The sequence below is a fragment of the Lissotriton vulgaris genome, chromosome 1_1, assembly GCF_964263255.1.
Source record: "Lissotriton vulgaris chromosome 1_1, aLisVul1.2, whole genome shotgun sequence".
Taxonomy (NCBI): Eukaryota; Metazoa; Chordata; class Amphibia; order Caudata; family Salamandridae; genus Lissotriton; species Lissotriton vulgaris.
In genome coordinates this window covers 1,392,442,490-1,392,457,500 of record NC_141685.1, presented here as the reverse complement: position 1 = coordinate 1,392,457,500, position 15,011 = coordinate 1,392,442,490, and the positions used below count along the sequence as shown (strand labels likewise).

General features: G+C 50.0%; 1 protein-coding gene across 2 annotated transcripts in view; it reads right to left on the bottom strand.

Annotated features, from left to right (window-relative positions):
* Positions 1-15,011, bottom strand: part of LOC147750564 (uncharacterized) — a 178,152-nt gene that overhangs the window by 107,253 nt on the left and 55,888 nt on the right. For both annotated transcript variants that reach the window (XM_086966901.1, XM_086966905.1), the window contains exon 6: positions 5,431-5,541. In XM_086966901.1, the coding sequence (XP_086823027.1) occupies positions 5,431-5,541 (111 nt within the window). The remainder of the gene's footprint in view (positions 1-5,430; positions 5,542-15,011) is intronic.

The window sequence follows — 15,011 nt, the reverse complement described above, 5'->3', positions numbered from 1 at the left end:
TGAAAATAAAAGATAGGCACATATACTTCCAATGCGGCCGCAATGATGAAATAAAACTAAGCAGGATTCCGTGAACCGTGTGCAGCGAGTCAAAGTGAAAGTGCGCGTATACTTCTAATGCGGCACAGCAGCAATGATGAAATAAAACTAAGCAGTATTCCGTGTTCCGTGAACTGTGTGCAGCGCTTGTTCCCAGTTTGAAAATCCAACAACAGTCCAATGAGGTTTAAAAGAAGCGACTGTCAAAGTGAAAGTGCATGTATACTTTTAATGTGGCCGCAATGATGAAATAAAACTAAGCAGGATTCCTTGAACCGTGTGCAGCGCTTGTTCCCAGTTTCAAAATCCAACAACCAACAAAAGTCCGATGAAAGCTGGTTATTACAACGGCAAAAGGGAAAGCAGCAGTGGTGTGCGATGTGCGCGCGCTTGGGTGAGCGAAAGGAAAGCCAGATGGCCCCTCTGCTTGTGCCTGTGCGTGTAACCGCACACTCTATGCCACACAAAAAGCTGTGGTAGGACTTCCAAAAGCCCACTTACTAAATGTCTTGCCAGAGCATCGCATGCGCTGGCTCAGGCAAGACCTAAAAATGGTCATGCTTCCGCGAGTGCTATACTATTTTACCAATCTACCTATGGTGATCCCAACACACTGTTTTACAGTTTTAAACACAGTTCTGATGGAACTGATCTGGGGAGCAGACCATAGAAGGGTGGGGCAAACGAAAATGCAGTTATCGTCCGACAATGGTGGCTTGGGATCACCCGATTTCCGAGAATATTGCTTGGCAAGCCAACTACGATGGCTGGCATATTGTTCGGCTGGACACCACTTACACATAATAGGCTACAAGTCGAACATACTAGCACAATGTGCATTGCACACATTACTGCTTCCTTGATAAAAGACCTCACCTACAGCATCACTGTTATTAAAAATAGCACTCACAAATTGGGGACTAACCCTACAATACACAAAGCGAGCCATTCTGTACGCCCGACCATTCTAGCCTTAGGCCTCCCCACCCCAACGGGTAAACTGACGAGCCATCGTATATGCTTATGGGAACAGGCAGGAGTGACAACGGAGGGACATTATTTGGCAATGGGATGCTACTTAACCACACCGACTGTTCATGAGCAAGGTCTCCCAGACTCCCTATTCCTGACAAACGCAAATATCACACAATATGTCAAGATGCACTAGACTCCGAACAGCACGGAGCCACACACACACACTCACTCTTCTACTCCCTAGAGTTGATGGGCAATGGCAGACATCGGATCAGATGGCTATACGGAGGCTTACGCACGCACACTGCTGTGCCCCTTACACAATTAGGAGAAAAGTGGGGGCAGGAATTGGGGAAGGCACTTCAAGATAAAGAATGGGAAAGCCTTATTAGTTTTCCCCAAGAAAGTATCACGTAACACCAGATTCAAATTAATTTGATACATGATACTGCACAGAGCATATCTGACACCGCACAGACTAAAGAAAATGTACCAGGAAGTGCCGTCAAAATGCCCAAGGTGTGTGGCTCCAGATGCAAACTTGATGCATATGTTATGGGTAAGTCTGTCATTGCATAGCGTTTAATTACTAAGAGATGGAAATCAGCTTCTCCACCAAGTGTAATGAGTTGGCAGGAAGAAGTCATTTGATGGGGGAGAGCAGAAATTGACGCACTCCGCAGAGAGGAAAACAAGGGATTGCGAAAGACGCCAATATCAAGGGAATGCAAGGTAATAATAGAATACTTTAAAGCCCTGGATACACTGATACTTTGAACAGTATTCACTCTGCTCCTAACCCAATAATGCAGATTGCGAACACCAAGACAACAGTTTTAGGTAACAACATAACTAGACGATTTTGAAGGAACATAACAATAACACTGTGGGTATGCTTTACTCCCAATAGCACTCGGACAATGCCCCCTAATTATCAGAAACAAAGATACAGGCTTTAGCAAACCCATGGAAAATGTACACACTTTAATTAAAATTGTCCGCTTCTCGGGTATAGTGAACAATTGAGCACTATGTAAGGGGAAGGGGGAGTTCATAAGTTCATTTACAATAAAGGTACAAGATGGCACACTGGAATAATGGGTAATAAAGCTAATGTATGTAGATGCAATATATATTCATGGAAATGTCTACAGTCATATGAATATAGCATATATGTAGCCAAAGAATATATGGCTGACAAAAATGTTCTATGATGCCATCGATACTACATGTACGGAACAAGTTACACAATCAATAAAGTTTGTGAAAAAAAATAATAGAATGGAACTATAATTCACCTATATACATTGATACAAATATTATCAAGGTATTCAGCAGCAAACAACAACACAATAAGCCTCATTAAGGGTGCTCAATAATAAAGTTTCAGATCTTGGACTACCTGTCCACACTTTTTCACTACTCTACAAAGCTTTCCTATGCACTTTTGGTGGGTGGGGGGGTGGCGGAGGGTAAAGGGGGATGGGGGATCTGTAGGGGGTTATGTTTGGGGGAGGTGGTTTGCAAAGACAAAATGAAGGACATCAAAGACAAAATGAAGGACATGAAAAACAATTACACTTTGGAGGGTTTTGAAAAGAAAGTTAGTTTTGGGAAAATACAATCATTTTAACTACCGCTCAAACGCTTAAGGTAAGCACTACCTAAGCTATATTGCTTAATTGAATTCGAAGCCTTCTCAGAATCCTTACAGTCAATCCCAAAATGATAAGTTCAAAAGTTGTGATTATCAACCACATCAACTACAATATATGTCATGAAATTAAGCAGTCTTGCAGGAATAAAACCTTTTTGATCTTTATATACCAACTTCTCAACCGTAAATCTTCATGTCACAGTTTAGGAAGGGAGAAAGAGGGATAGGAAGCACAGAACCATGGGCTCTCCCAGGATTCTTTATCACTGTGTTAAAGAATTATTGCCAAGACCTAGGAACAGAACTCTATGTCAATATATTAAACAATTTCTCTTTGGTGAGGAGAAAATCTTACAAATATGACTTCTATTATGATTCCGTTGGGATTTTTTTTTGTTACTGATCATTGCTCAGGGCAGCTCACCTTCTGTTGATGACCTGGTGGTAACAACAATGTAGTGCTAATGGGACTCAAGCCCAATCTCTAACTGAGCTGGAGTACAAAAACTATAATGCTCTTTGCTTAACATCTAAGCTTCTAGTGCAGGGATATTCTTGCTTTGAACTTTCCAATATACTCTTCCAAGATTATTAGACTTGCGATTTCTCCCATATTTTAATCACTTTGTACTCCTTGATCTTAATGCAAATCTTGCCCAGGTCTCTACAATATCTGCAAATCTCTCTCTGTGCCTCCTCTCAAAGGCTGCAACCTCAACCTCTCCCACACTTTGGAGCTGGTCACCCACCTGGAAAAAAAAGGATTAAAAATGCAATGGGTCTCACCTTTCATTAAGCTAAAGCCATCTGCTTTGCTATACGATACCATTAGCAAAGCAAATGGCTTTAACTTAATCAAAGGCGAGACCTATTGCATTTTTAATGCTTGTTAGAAATACCGGCAGGACCCAGCCCACTTAAAGCTCTGTTTAGAGGGAAAATATATAAATTAAGTAATTTTTGTAAATCCAAAAGTTCTTGAATAACAAACACCAGACCTAAGAATAACCGTGGGAGTGCATTAACGTTATCTCTAACCCTTTTTCCTAATGCAATGCCGGTTAGGTTCTTACTAATAAAGAACGCTAGAATGGCACACAAGCACAGCAGAGGTCGTCACTTGACCTGTAACGGCTCCCTGTCAAGCACCCATCACAGGCTGCACGTGCTTCGCCCTTCCACAGTTCAGTCTCGTGCGTTGGCCTCTTCATCCATTAGCAGAGAGTCTGCGGGTTTGAACACGTCTCCGGCCTGCAGCTTGCCGAGCATTGTTGCCGGCTTTAGGAGCCGCGCTGTAATCACGGAGACGTGGCGTGGTCAGAGTGATGAACAGACCCGGTCTGTCGAGTGTTATTTCAGTGACATCAAAATGAGAAAACTGGTGAAGCATTTAATACATAATTTCCTATCTGCGACTTGCTATCATATTTTCCCAGAACGAGAGAGAAGAGTGTGTCTTTGTTCGAGCAAAAATGTTGACTTGCGTGTGCGTTGCATTATTCTGTGAAAGCAATCCAGTGCCCAACTAATTAAAACAAGCACAACCGTAATCGATTCAACATATGCACGCGTACGAAGGGACAAAAAATGCATGGGCATGTGGACAGCCCGACACCATCTTTGTCCCTCCATGTGCGTGCACATGTTGAATTGATTACAAAAAGCCCTCGCATGGCGAGAGCAGTGCTGTGCGCTGTGAACGCCAGGCGAGACCTAAAAAACACAAAATTCTGAGCACACCGCACTCGAGTAGCACAACTAGCACCTGTTGGGCATGTCTTAGTGGGGCAACCTAAAGGAATGGGTTTTATGCAAGCAACCTTGGTATGCGTGATGTGCAATACACACTGAACCCAAAATAACGTGGATTTTGTAACCAGCCAATATATGTGCTGTCAGGAGCCCATTCGTGATTAGCTCGAGGCTGGCAATTCAATGAAGGAGCCTCCAGAAGCAGAATTTTGGGTGTCCATTTTAGAGCTAAACATATCGTATGTCGAAGCAATCCACTCAGGAGGGCAGAAAGAACACCGTAATGGTGAGCTAATAATAAACTAACACTTAAAATTCAAGTGCATGCAGCCACCCATGTTTAATGGTAATTCACATCAATCAAGTGATATGCTATTAAGGAAACAGAAGAAACCAAACAAACAGATGAAACAAACTCCAAACCATTATCTGGGAAATTCAAAGTTTTGATGAGCCATCAAACATTTCCTGAAATGGCGGAAACAGGAGTTAATATTTAAACTTATATGGCTTTATGACTTGAAGGTGTGAATTTGCAGGACATTGTTTTACTTGCAATCTGTTTTGAAATCTGGTTTTCATCAGTGTAATAATATCTGTTTTTAAGCAGATATGAAGCTACAATTTAGCCTGGTTATGTGCTATTACAATAGAGACTGTCAGAATGGCATGCAAATCTGAATTGTAGGTAATATCTACCAAAGGACATCATCACCCTCCAATAGACACCCTCCAATAGATCCGTGGTCAGGTTCTATTCTTGTTGCCAAAGTACAAACTAAAATAAGCAAGTAGAGATAGAGTCACTTTCTACTACACAGTCTAAATAAGAATGTTTTTGTTCTACAAATTACGGACAATGACATCTCAATTACATAAGAGTTGTCAAAACATGGCTTTCAGTCCAATTCCAAAAATGATAAACCCCAAGATCGTCTAAAGATTGCAGGGTGTGGGTTTCTCAAGGACGAAGCTATATAGATTAATCTGATTGAATAATAACTTACCCGGGTTTGGATCTGTGCCATTTTCTGTAATTTCTAACCCAAGGTGATCAATGAAAATGGGAACAGTCTCTTCTTTACTCAACCCAATCTCCGCATCAATAAAAGGAAATTCTACAGAACCAAGCAAATAATGTTATATCTTTTAGAAAATTGATAATTGTACATGTTAAAAGTAGCATTATTCAGTTTAAAATAAACATTTTTCCAGTCTATGAACCACTCCAATTCTCTGAGCATCTTCTAGAGACATCTTGTTTAATAGTGCAGATTTAGATATTTTGCCAAATTCTCTTTAGACAAACCTCGCCTCTGCATTTCATCACTTCTCTGCTTCTGAAGATATAGCTTTAGATCTCAAAAGCAGATCGGTCAACCAAACCTTATTAGTTCCAAACAATCAAAGTGTAGCTAAATGTTCCCTGGCACAACAGCTACCTTCATGGACACATTTGGACTCTGTTTATTGCTGTCCCAGAGGCTTGGCATTAACAATATTACTATGGCAGCAAAATGTTTGCGTACTAGTACCTTTTCAGAAACAGACAAGATGAAAAAAATTAAATTGCAGAAATCTGGATCTGGCTTTACACACCACTCGCACCTCGTAGGAACAGAGCCTAGGTTTTGCAGAAGAGCTCCTGGGTAGGTGTGCAGGTGTGGTGAGCAGATCCTGTGCCCTATCCTTGAATTGGGGTAGTGCTCCTCTCTGGTCTCTGTTTTTCTGCTCTCCTCTATTCTTCCCCTATGTGGGCAGGAGATGTGGTCTTGGATTCTCAAACTGTTCGGGTCTTCAAAGTCTTCTCAGGTTCTGATCTCCTCAGAAAAGGCTTTGTGGGCAGGTATGTCTGTATCAGGCTTGGGGAAACCCCGACATATGCAAAAACCACAGTTGATGGACAGAATGCAGAACAATGTCATACATTCACCCCAGTACAGAGATCTGGGCCCAAATCCATCGTTTTTTTGCACTCCACACTACCCCAGTTCAGACATGGCCATATGCAAATCAGTCTGACCCTGTGCCTCATGGGAACAGTCCAGCCCGAACTGCCAAGCCATGCCTTCATTGGACCGGAAACAAGCTTCCGAGGACCGGTTTCTGGCATTCCAGCCGTCTTCAGCCCGGCTTGCTTGAATCCAGTGGTGTGGAGACCATGGGACTCACGTCTGAGCAAACCCCGACATACCCTGCAATTCTCAGCAGTTAATAAGGAAGCAAGCTGAATAACAAGGTCACTGTGCCAGGGAGGACACCTCAAAACAGATGCTTAATCACCCAATTTGTCTAAAGCTTGTCTTGAGAAGAATCTGTGCAGAGCACACTCAATCAGGCTTCTCAAACAGCATTCAAAAGAGACTGCAACCCAGTGAAGAGTCAAGAAATGTTTCTGCAGGGAGATGCCGTGCACAAAAACTTGTTACGTGGTCCCAATCTCTACACACCCATTAAGAAGGCTGTTAGACAACAGTAATATAGAAGTTGAGCAGGACTACTTTATGGAGGTATGTCACACTAATTCTGCCACAAATTATAATTGGTATAAGATACTATATTATACGGATTACCAAAACAGTTTGGCAAGTCACCATCTAGCATGAAACTCGTAAGACAAACCTCAGCAGAGAATTAAAAACAACCTCCAATGATGTGCTCCCAGGGAGGTTTGGATGAGATGTGTCTACACTTAGAGAGGAGAGCCTTACCTCAGACATTGGACACAACACATGCCAAACACCCACCATGTTTGTACCTTGTGCCTTCATGCAGTTTGCACAAGTGATCTCCCTACATTCGGGCTTCTACCCATTGCTTTCACAGCGACATCAGGCATGACTCCAGGAGTATCAGGGAGGACATGTAGTTGGGTGGAGACAGGAAACATGGTTTTTTTTATTTGTTTAAAATATGTTATTGGGAACCAGATCACTGATGAGGTGAAACAAAGACATAATTTTATCCGAAAAACTAAATGTTTAGATCCAGCAAAGAATGAAATAAAATATAGTGCTCCAAAAGTTGGAACGTGCACAGCTAATAGTTCAATCAAATCTTAAAAATGTGTAAAGTGCACCTGAAAATCGCCCCCCGCCCGGGAGCGTGACAAAAATTAAATGCAAGTAGTACCTTCACTCCCGTAAAGGATACTATGCACTTGTCGGTCTTTTAGTTTTCCGCCACCTCTCAACACAGCCGCTTTTTCTTATATATAGCACTGCTCGTTCGTAGATAATTCATGAACTTCGTAGTTTAGGTTCGTTTAGAACAGTCTTTTTACTTACTTTGATTCGTCTTTTATTTGATTCGGGCACGTTTTCTTTCAACCTAGTACTCAGATTACAGTTTCCAGAGTACTACTATGTTAGCAGTTTAATGCATTTTTAAGTTCTGGTTGAATGTGGTGTTTTTCGACATTATGACATATACTGCTATTTAGACACTAGTGAATTGTGACCTTCACCTTTCTGAAGTACAGCACACACCTAGTTGGTTTACTATAGATACGTATACGTTTTCTTCCCACAGACGTGGTGGATTCCACACTGGTGATGGTTTATTATAGTGGCATATTCCTGTCTTAGTGATGGATTTTTTTTTTTTTTAAATATTTTTTATTGTAGACATACCTGTACAGGCGAATAAACGGATAGCAGTAGCAAAGGAAATGTAAGCAGATATACAGTACGTTTCATCAATTATCACACAGCCTTCCGGCCCACAACCCGGGGGTCGGGCGGCGTCGAAGTCTCTGCATCTCCATGCCTGACGTTCCGTGGAAAGGAGTGGTACATGACCGGATTAAGTGCATGTCTACTTTTGTCGTCCTACCCAACTACGCGCTGATCCCCAACTCCCCCTCCCCGCGCTAACCCCAAAACACCCCCAAACATCCCTCCACCCACTCCACCCCGATCTACCCACCATCACCCGCCTAAGGCCAAGATAGGTCTATCCCCGGGATGTTAGCCTCACGCCCCGTGTATCCCTGCCAGTCCTGGGGCCTCAACTCGCTTCCTCTGTGCCCTCCCCTCCGGGAGCCTCCTCCTGTGTGTCAGCCTCGCTATCCCTGAGCGCCTGCACCATTACTTCCCACGCGGTCGCGGTATCAGCCGCTGTCTGGGTAGGGATCCTACGCGCTATTTGGTATCTATGCGTGCTGTCAGCCGATGCCCACTTCAGAAGCTCCTGCCGCCATCTTCGTGGAGTAGGCCCCTGCCTCGCCTTCCAATTCCTGGTGATCTCTCTCTTAGCTATCATCAGCCCCATATCTACAAACTTACTCGTGAGCTTATTTTTGGGGGTGTGGGGAAACCAATGCAAAAGGCATTCGGCCGGTCCATACTCTAGCGTTCGGTCAGTCACCTCATTCAGAACTTCCCCTACTTCATGCCAAAAGTGTCGCAGGGTCGGGCACGCCCATAGCATATGTACTAACTCAGCTCCCTCTTCCAGGCATCGGGGACAGGCTGCTGTGTTATCGCCAAAATAACGCCGTATTCTACCTGGTGTCATATACGCCCTATGCAACACATAGTAGTGTATCAGCTGGAACCTGGCGTTCCTCGTACTATTGCGAGCTCTGCGGACAAGTTGTGCCCAGGTCGTGTCCGGAATGTCCTTGTGCAGGTCTGCCTCCCATTTGGCTTTCAGGGATGCTAGAGGAGGGATGTTCTCCCTAATCAGTCGGCTATACAGGCACGTAACTGCCTTAATCGTACCCGCCGCCATCATGGTGTATTGGCACGCCGCTGCCGTCTCGGGCTCCACAAGCCCCGTGCCCCAGTGGGCATGCATCGCCCTGGTCACCGCCGCGTGCAGCAGGAAACCCCCACTCGGGATGCCGAAGCGGTCTGTTAACTCTCGGAACTGGAGCAGCGTTCCACCCTCAAAGAGGTCCCCAACCACCTGAATGCCCGCTTCCTCCCACTCCTGCAGGCTCGACCAATCGCCACCATGCGGTAGTGCCGTTAACATGGCCAGCGGTATTTCAGGCGCGTAGGGACGTTGGGTCCCCGCTCTCTTCTGGGCCCGATTCCAGCATTGTTGGAACGTGCGCTGTTCCAGCGACAAGTCCCGCCTGTCTAAGCGCTGCCGGAGGGTTATGTACGCCAGGACATGCCTGGGCGTTCCCCTCAGATTTTCATCCTCCGGGCCCCGGAAGACCCTTGCTACCTCCTGAGTGAATACCTGCAGCTGGGCCGCCAGGTAATAGAGCTCGAAGTCTGGCACCGCCAGCCCCCCCTCATCCTTCGGGCGAGAGAGCGTGGCCAACGCTACTCTGCACCGTCCCGCTCCCCAAATGAACGATGTTATCTGTGATTTGAGAAGCTGAAAAAAGGAGCCAGGTATCCAGATCGGGAGAGTCCGGAAATAGTACAGTAGTCTCGGCAGGGCCACCATCTTTAGCAGGGAGATCCGGCCTGCCACTGATAGCGGCAATGTGGACCAGAAGGACATACAGCCCTTCAGTCCTCGCACACATCGTCCCAGGTTGCCGTCGAGCAAGTCTTCCGGCTTATGATAGATGTGCACTCCCAGATATTTTATGCAGGTGGGGCTCCAGGTCGCCTCCGACTGATGCTGCGGCTGGGCAGCGCCCTCCAGTAGCGGGAACAAGCTCGTCTTGGGCCAGTTGACCCGTAGGCCCGACAGCTCCCCGAAGCTCTCAAGTAGAGCTTCCGCTCTCTTCAGGTCTTCACCCCCGTCGCAGAGGAATAGCAGCAGGTCGTCCGCGTACAGCGAAATGAAGTGATGTCCATCGCGGGTCCGCACTCCGTGGGTGTGACGCCCTGTTCGGACCGCGGCCGCCAGCGGCTCAATGGCCAGTGCAAAAAGGAGTGGTGATAGGGAGCAGCCCTGCCGAGTGCCCCGCTCCACCGGATATCGGAGGGATACCGCCGGGCCCACCCGCACTCTCGCTGTTGCTCCCGCGTAAAGGACCCTAGTCCAGTGGATATAACCAGCTCCAAGGCCAAAGCGTTCCATGACAGCGTAGAGATAATCCCACTCGAGGCTGTCAAAGGCCTTTTCGATGTCAACCGACAGAACCAGCTCCGTCCCTGTCCCCTCGGTGAGCCCGTCCATGATGCGGATGAGCCGTCTGATATTAGCCGTGGTGTTGCGTTTCGGTATAAAACCGTTTTGGTCATCATGCACCAGCCCCGCCATATATGGCAGGAGCCTTGCCGCTAATACAGAGCTCAGGATTTTGTAATCCGCGGTGAGCATAGATAGGGGCCTGTATGACGTAGGGTCTGCACTCTCTCTGCCAGGCTTCAGTAGTGGGACCACTAACGCCTCCCTCATCGATTGCGGTAATCGACCCGTCTCCCTGGCCTCCCGGTAAATAATCTGGAGACGGGGGGCCAGCACATCTAGGTGTTTGGCGTAAAACTCTATGGGGAGACCGTCCAATCCCGGCGATTTATTCCTCGCCATCCGCCTCACCGCTAGCCGTATCTCACCCACCTCAATATCCGCCCCCAAGCCCTTCGCCTGCTCCGCCTCTATCCTACCCAGGGGTAGGTCAGCCAGAAAGGGGGCCACCAGTTCAGCCCTGTTGCCCGGGGCACTTTTATATAGGCCTCCATAATATTGTTGGAACACGGTGACTATGCCTAGCTGAGTCTGTTGCACCCCTCCTGTCGCATCCCGCAGCTGGAGTATGGGAACACATCTCCTGGAGGGGTTCGCCAGCCACGCCAGGAGGGCGCCCACCCTATCGCCTTCTACATGGGAGCGCAGCACGTACCGCTTGTAGTCGAAAGCTCGAAGCCTTTCCACCTCAGCGGCTACCGCCTCCTTGGCCGAGCATAGAGAGTCCTGGAGTTCTGGCCTTCCGGGTCGCTTCCTCTCCGCCTCTCTCAGGCCCGCGTCCGCCTTCTCCAGATCACCCAGTAGTACCTTCCGTACGCCCACGTAGTCTCGAATGCAGATGCCCCTGACCACCACCTTAAAGGCGTCCCACTCCCACGCCCTCGATGTCGCCGTCCCTGTGTTCTCCGCAAAATACGAGGTCACCCCGTTCGCGAGTGCCTCCCCAAAAAGGGGGTCCTCCAGTGTCTCAGGCCTTAGTCTCCAGAGCGGGACCCTGGGCTTCCCCGCAACCCAAGCCAGCCGGATCAAGAGCGGGTTGTGGTCCGAGATCGTCCTCGTCAAGTATTCTGAGCTGGTGACGCACTGTAGCACCTCCCGGGAGCACAGTATGGCGTCCAAACGGACGTGCAGGTCATGGAGCCCCGAGAAAAACGAGTAATCCCGATCAGTCGGGTGCTGCCCTCTCCAAACGTCTACGAGTCCCCAGTTCTCCTGCCAGTCCCTCCTACCCCTAGAGAGTCTGTGTACCGGGGAATCATGAAGGGGGGGGTGAGACCTGTCCAGCAAGGGGTCGGCAATGGAGTTGAAGTCTCCTCCCATCAGGACCGGGCCCGCAAGGGGGCGGGCCAGCGTCCCTGACAGAGCAGCCAGGAAAGCTAACTGGTCCGTGTTTGGGGCATAGATGCTAGCTAAAACTATATCTCTACCCTCGAGCTTCCCCTCCACCACCACATATCTTCCTTCCTGGTCAGTCCAGTGTCGTGTGAGTTGGAAAGGAGTGCCAGCCCTGATCCATATGAGCACCCCTCGCGCATAGGCCGAATAGCTGGTGTGGTAAACTTGGCCCCGCCACCTCCTTTGTAGGGCCTCCCCCTCCCGTTGTGTGAGGTGCGTCTCTTGCAGCAGCGCGATGTGTACTCCCCTCCGAACTAAGTAGGCATGCACTTTGTGTCTGCGTTGCATAGTGTGTAGGCCCCTGACATTCCAGGTCATACAAGTCAAAACATTTGCATTAGCCATTATCCCATTGATCCGGTCGAAACCCTCCTCCCAAGTCCAGCCCGTTGGCGGTGATGGTGCCCCCTCTATAGAAAACAGAACTCCCCAACAGCCCTGCCCATGGCGTGCCCAGGGTCAACAGTGTCAAAGAAAAAAACAAAACATCCCCAACTGTGGAACCCCCCCCCTCCCCCAGAACAGGCCCCAATATCGAAATACCAGTCCCCATCCAAACTCCCGTACCTGATGACCCAGGTCTCAGCTACACAGCCGCGGCTGTGGGTGCCTTAAGGGCCTACGGAGTGCGGCCTTGTCCAAAGGGAGGCCGCGCTGCCCATCTCCGCCCTCACTCCCCAGGTCCCCATGGATCCACCGCCCCGAGTCCCGCCGTGTGCCCCGGTCTCCATTGTGTGCGAGGTCGGCAACCCCCCCTCCCGCGCACCCCCAGCATTACCCGTTCAGCATCGACAGTAGTTTATACGTTGAGGACCTCTTCCGCCGTCTGTGGTGTCACCTGCGGCCCCTCCATGCGATGCAGTCCCGACAAATCCGATTCCGATCCAGAGGCCGAGACATGGGTGTCCGAGTCAGAGGGCCCTCTGGACTCGGAGCCTTCCGCTCGAGCGAGCTTTCCCACCTCCAGCAGCGCCGCCTTCCTTTCCGCCTCCGTTTGCGAGGCTGATGGGCCCAGCTGCCCCTGGCCCCTTTTCCAAAGCCTTTTCGATTTCCGCAGACGCCTGGGCGGGCGCTCCCGCTCTTTCTCCCGCTCTTCACGCACTCTGGCCCCGTCAGTCCCGGCCTTGTACGTCTCCCACCAGTCCCAAGCGTCCGCCGATGTCGTGAAGAAGAGCGCCTTGTCGTCCACCACCACTCGCAGCCTGGTTGGGAAAAGCAAGGAGTAGGGAATGCCCTCAGTCCGCAGTTCCTTCTTGATCGTGAGAAAGGAGGCACGTTGTTTCTGCGTTTCGAATGTGAAATCCGGAAAAATCGTGACTCTGCTGTTTGCAATCTGGAAGGGGCCATCCTCCCGGGCTCTCCTCAGGAGCAGATCTCTGTCCTTGTGGTGCAGCAACTTGGCTATGATCGGTCTGGGTGGGAGTCCGGGTTTGGGTGGCCCTGAGGGGACTCTGTGGGCACGCTCCAGGGTGAAGAATGGCGAAAGTCCTTCTGGCGCCACCACCGTCTTCAGCCATTCCTCCATGTAGGCGACCATGTCCCCCGTCCCCTCCGTCTCCGGCACCCCTACGACCCGTAGGTTGCTGCGTCGGTTCCTATTTTCGGCGTCCTCCGCCCGTCTCTCTAGAGTGCTTATGCGGTCCAAGGCCTCCGTCAGCCTGCTCTCCATCGCTTTGTGAGCCGGCGCCATGGTCCCAATCACCACCTCAGCCTCCTTAACTCTGTCTTTCAGTTTATCGTGGTCTGCCCGGAGTAGGCCCAGCCCCGACGCCACCTGCGCTATGTCATTGTGGAGTGCGTCTCTGGTGGCCGTTATGGCGTCCAGGATTCGGTCCTGCAGTCGCTGTAGGTCTGTCTGTTCCGTAGGGCCCCCTTCCCCCGTGTTAGAGGCTGTCGTCTCCTCCGCCTTGGTCCTCGGCTTCCCCATCTTGGTCGGTCCGCCGCCCTTGCTCACCTCGACTGGTCAGCGGCTTCGTGGGCCCCCCCTGCGCTCTCCGGGGCTCCGTCGGGCGGCAACTGCGCCGTAGGTCGGGCGCCCCAATGCGAGCTCTCGTCGCTGTGCCCAGCTCTCGGGTGCTGAGGGGCAACGTACGCTTCCCCGCCTAGGCGGCGTGGCGGGCCGGGTGTGAGGGGCCCCCTTCCGTCCGTTCCTGCCTCCGTGGGATCCCCCAGCGCCCCCCAAGGCTCGTGAGTCACTGTTGTAGGGGGGGGGGGTCCAGTAAGCGCTGCCGCGCTCGCCGTCTTCCTCCGTTTCGCCCTCCCCAGGAGGCCTTCGCTCACTCACCGGGGCGGCCTACGCCTGCATCCGGGCCGGTCCGCCGGGGTCTCTGCTGTGCTGGGCCTCGCCCACAGCGTCCCTCGCCGGCGGCGTCGCTCGCCGTGGCCGGTCGCCGGGGAGCAGTCCTCGGGGCAATCCTCGCCGTGCGGGGTCCGACACCCCCAGCGGTCGTGTCCGCTCACTGCAAGCCGGCAATGTGGCTCTCGGCGATCCGCCGTCTGCTAGGGCCTCGTCGCGGCCGCCATTTTGCCCTGTGCCAGTCTCCGAGTCTCCCCAGGGGTCGCCGCGATCGGCGCTAGGTCCCGGGTTCGCGGGGCCGCCGGGTGTCCCAATCTCGTCCAGGCGGTCACCGCCGGGCGATCATCTGGCGCCGGGGCACACACGGGCTCTACGGCCCCTGTTACAGGATACTTGCTGGGGAAGAGGCGCGGAGCTCCGGGCTCACGCCGCCATTCCCTTCGGCGCTCAAGCCACGCCCCCTGTCTTAGTGATGGATGTTCCTTATTTTACATTTATAGACATTCCCCTGACGAAGGCCCTGGTGCCGAAATGCATAGGGAAGGGATTTACCTGCAAACGCATTGATTATGTTTGTTTTATCGTCTAAAAATGGATAATAGACGCTAATGAAGTTACACAGGTAACTATGGATTTATGATTTGAAGAGCAACAATCAATAAATTGACACTCTCAATTGATTTGGAAGAAGTTTATTTCAACCCTTGGCTGATGTATTCAGCACTTTAAACCAGTGCCTAGAAAGACACCTTCACGGGAGTGAAGGTGCTACTTGCATAAAATATAGTGCCTCAT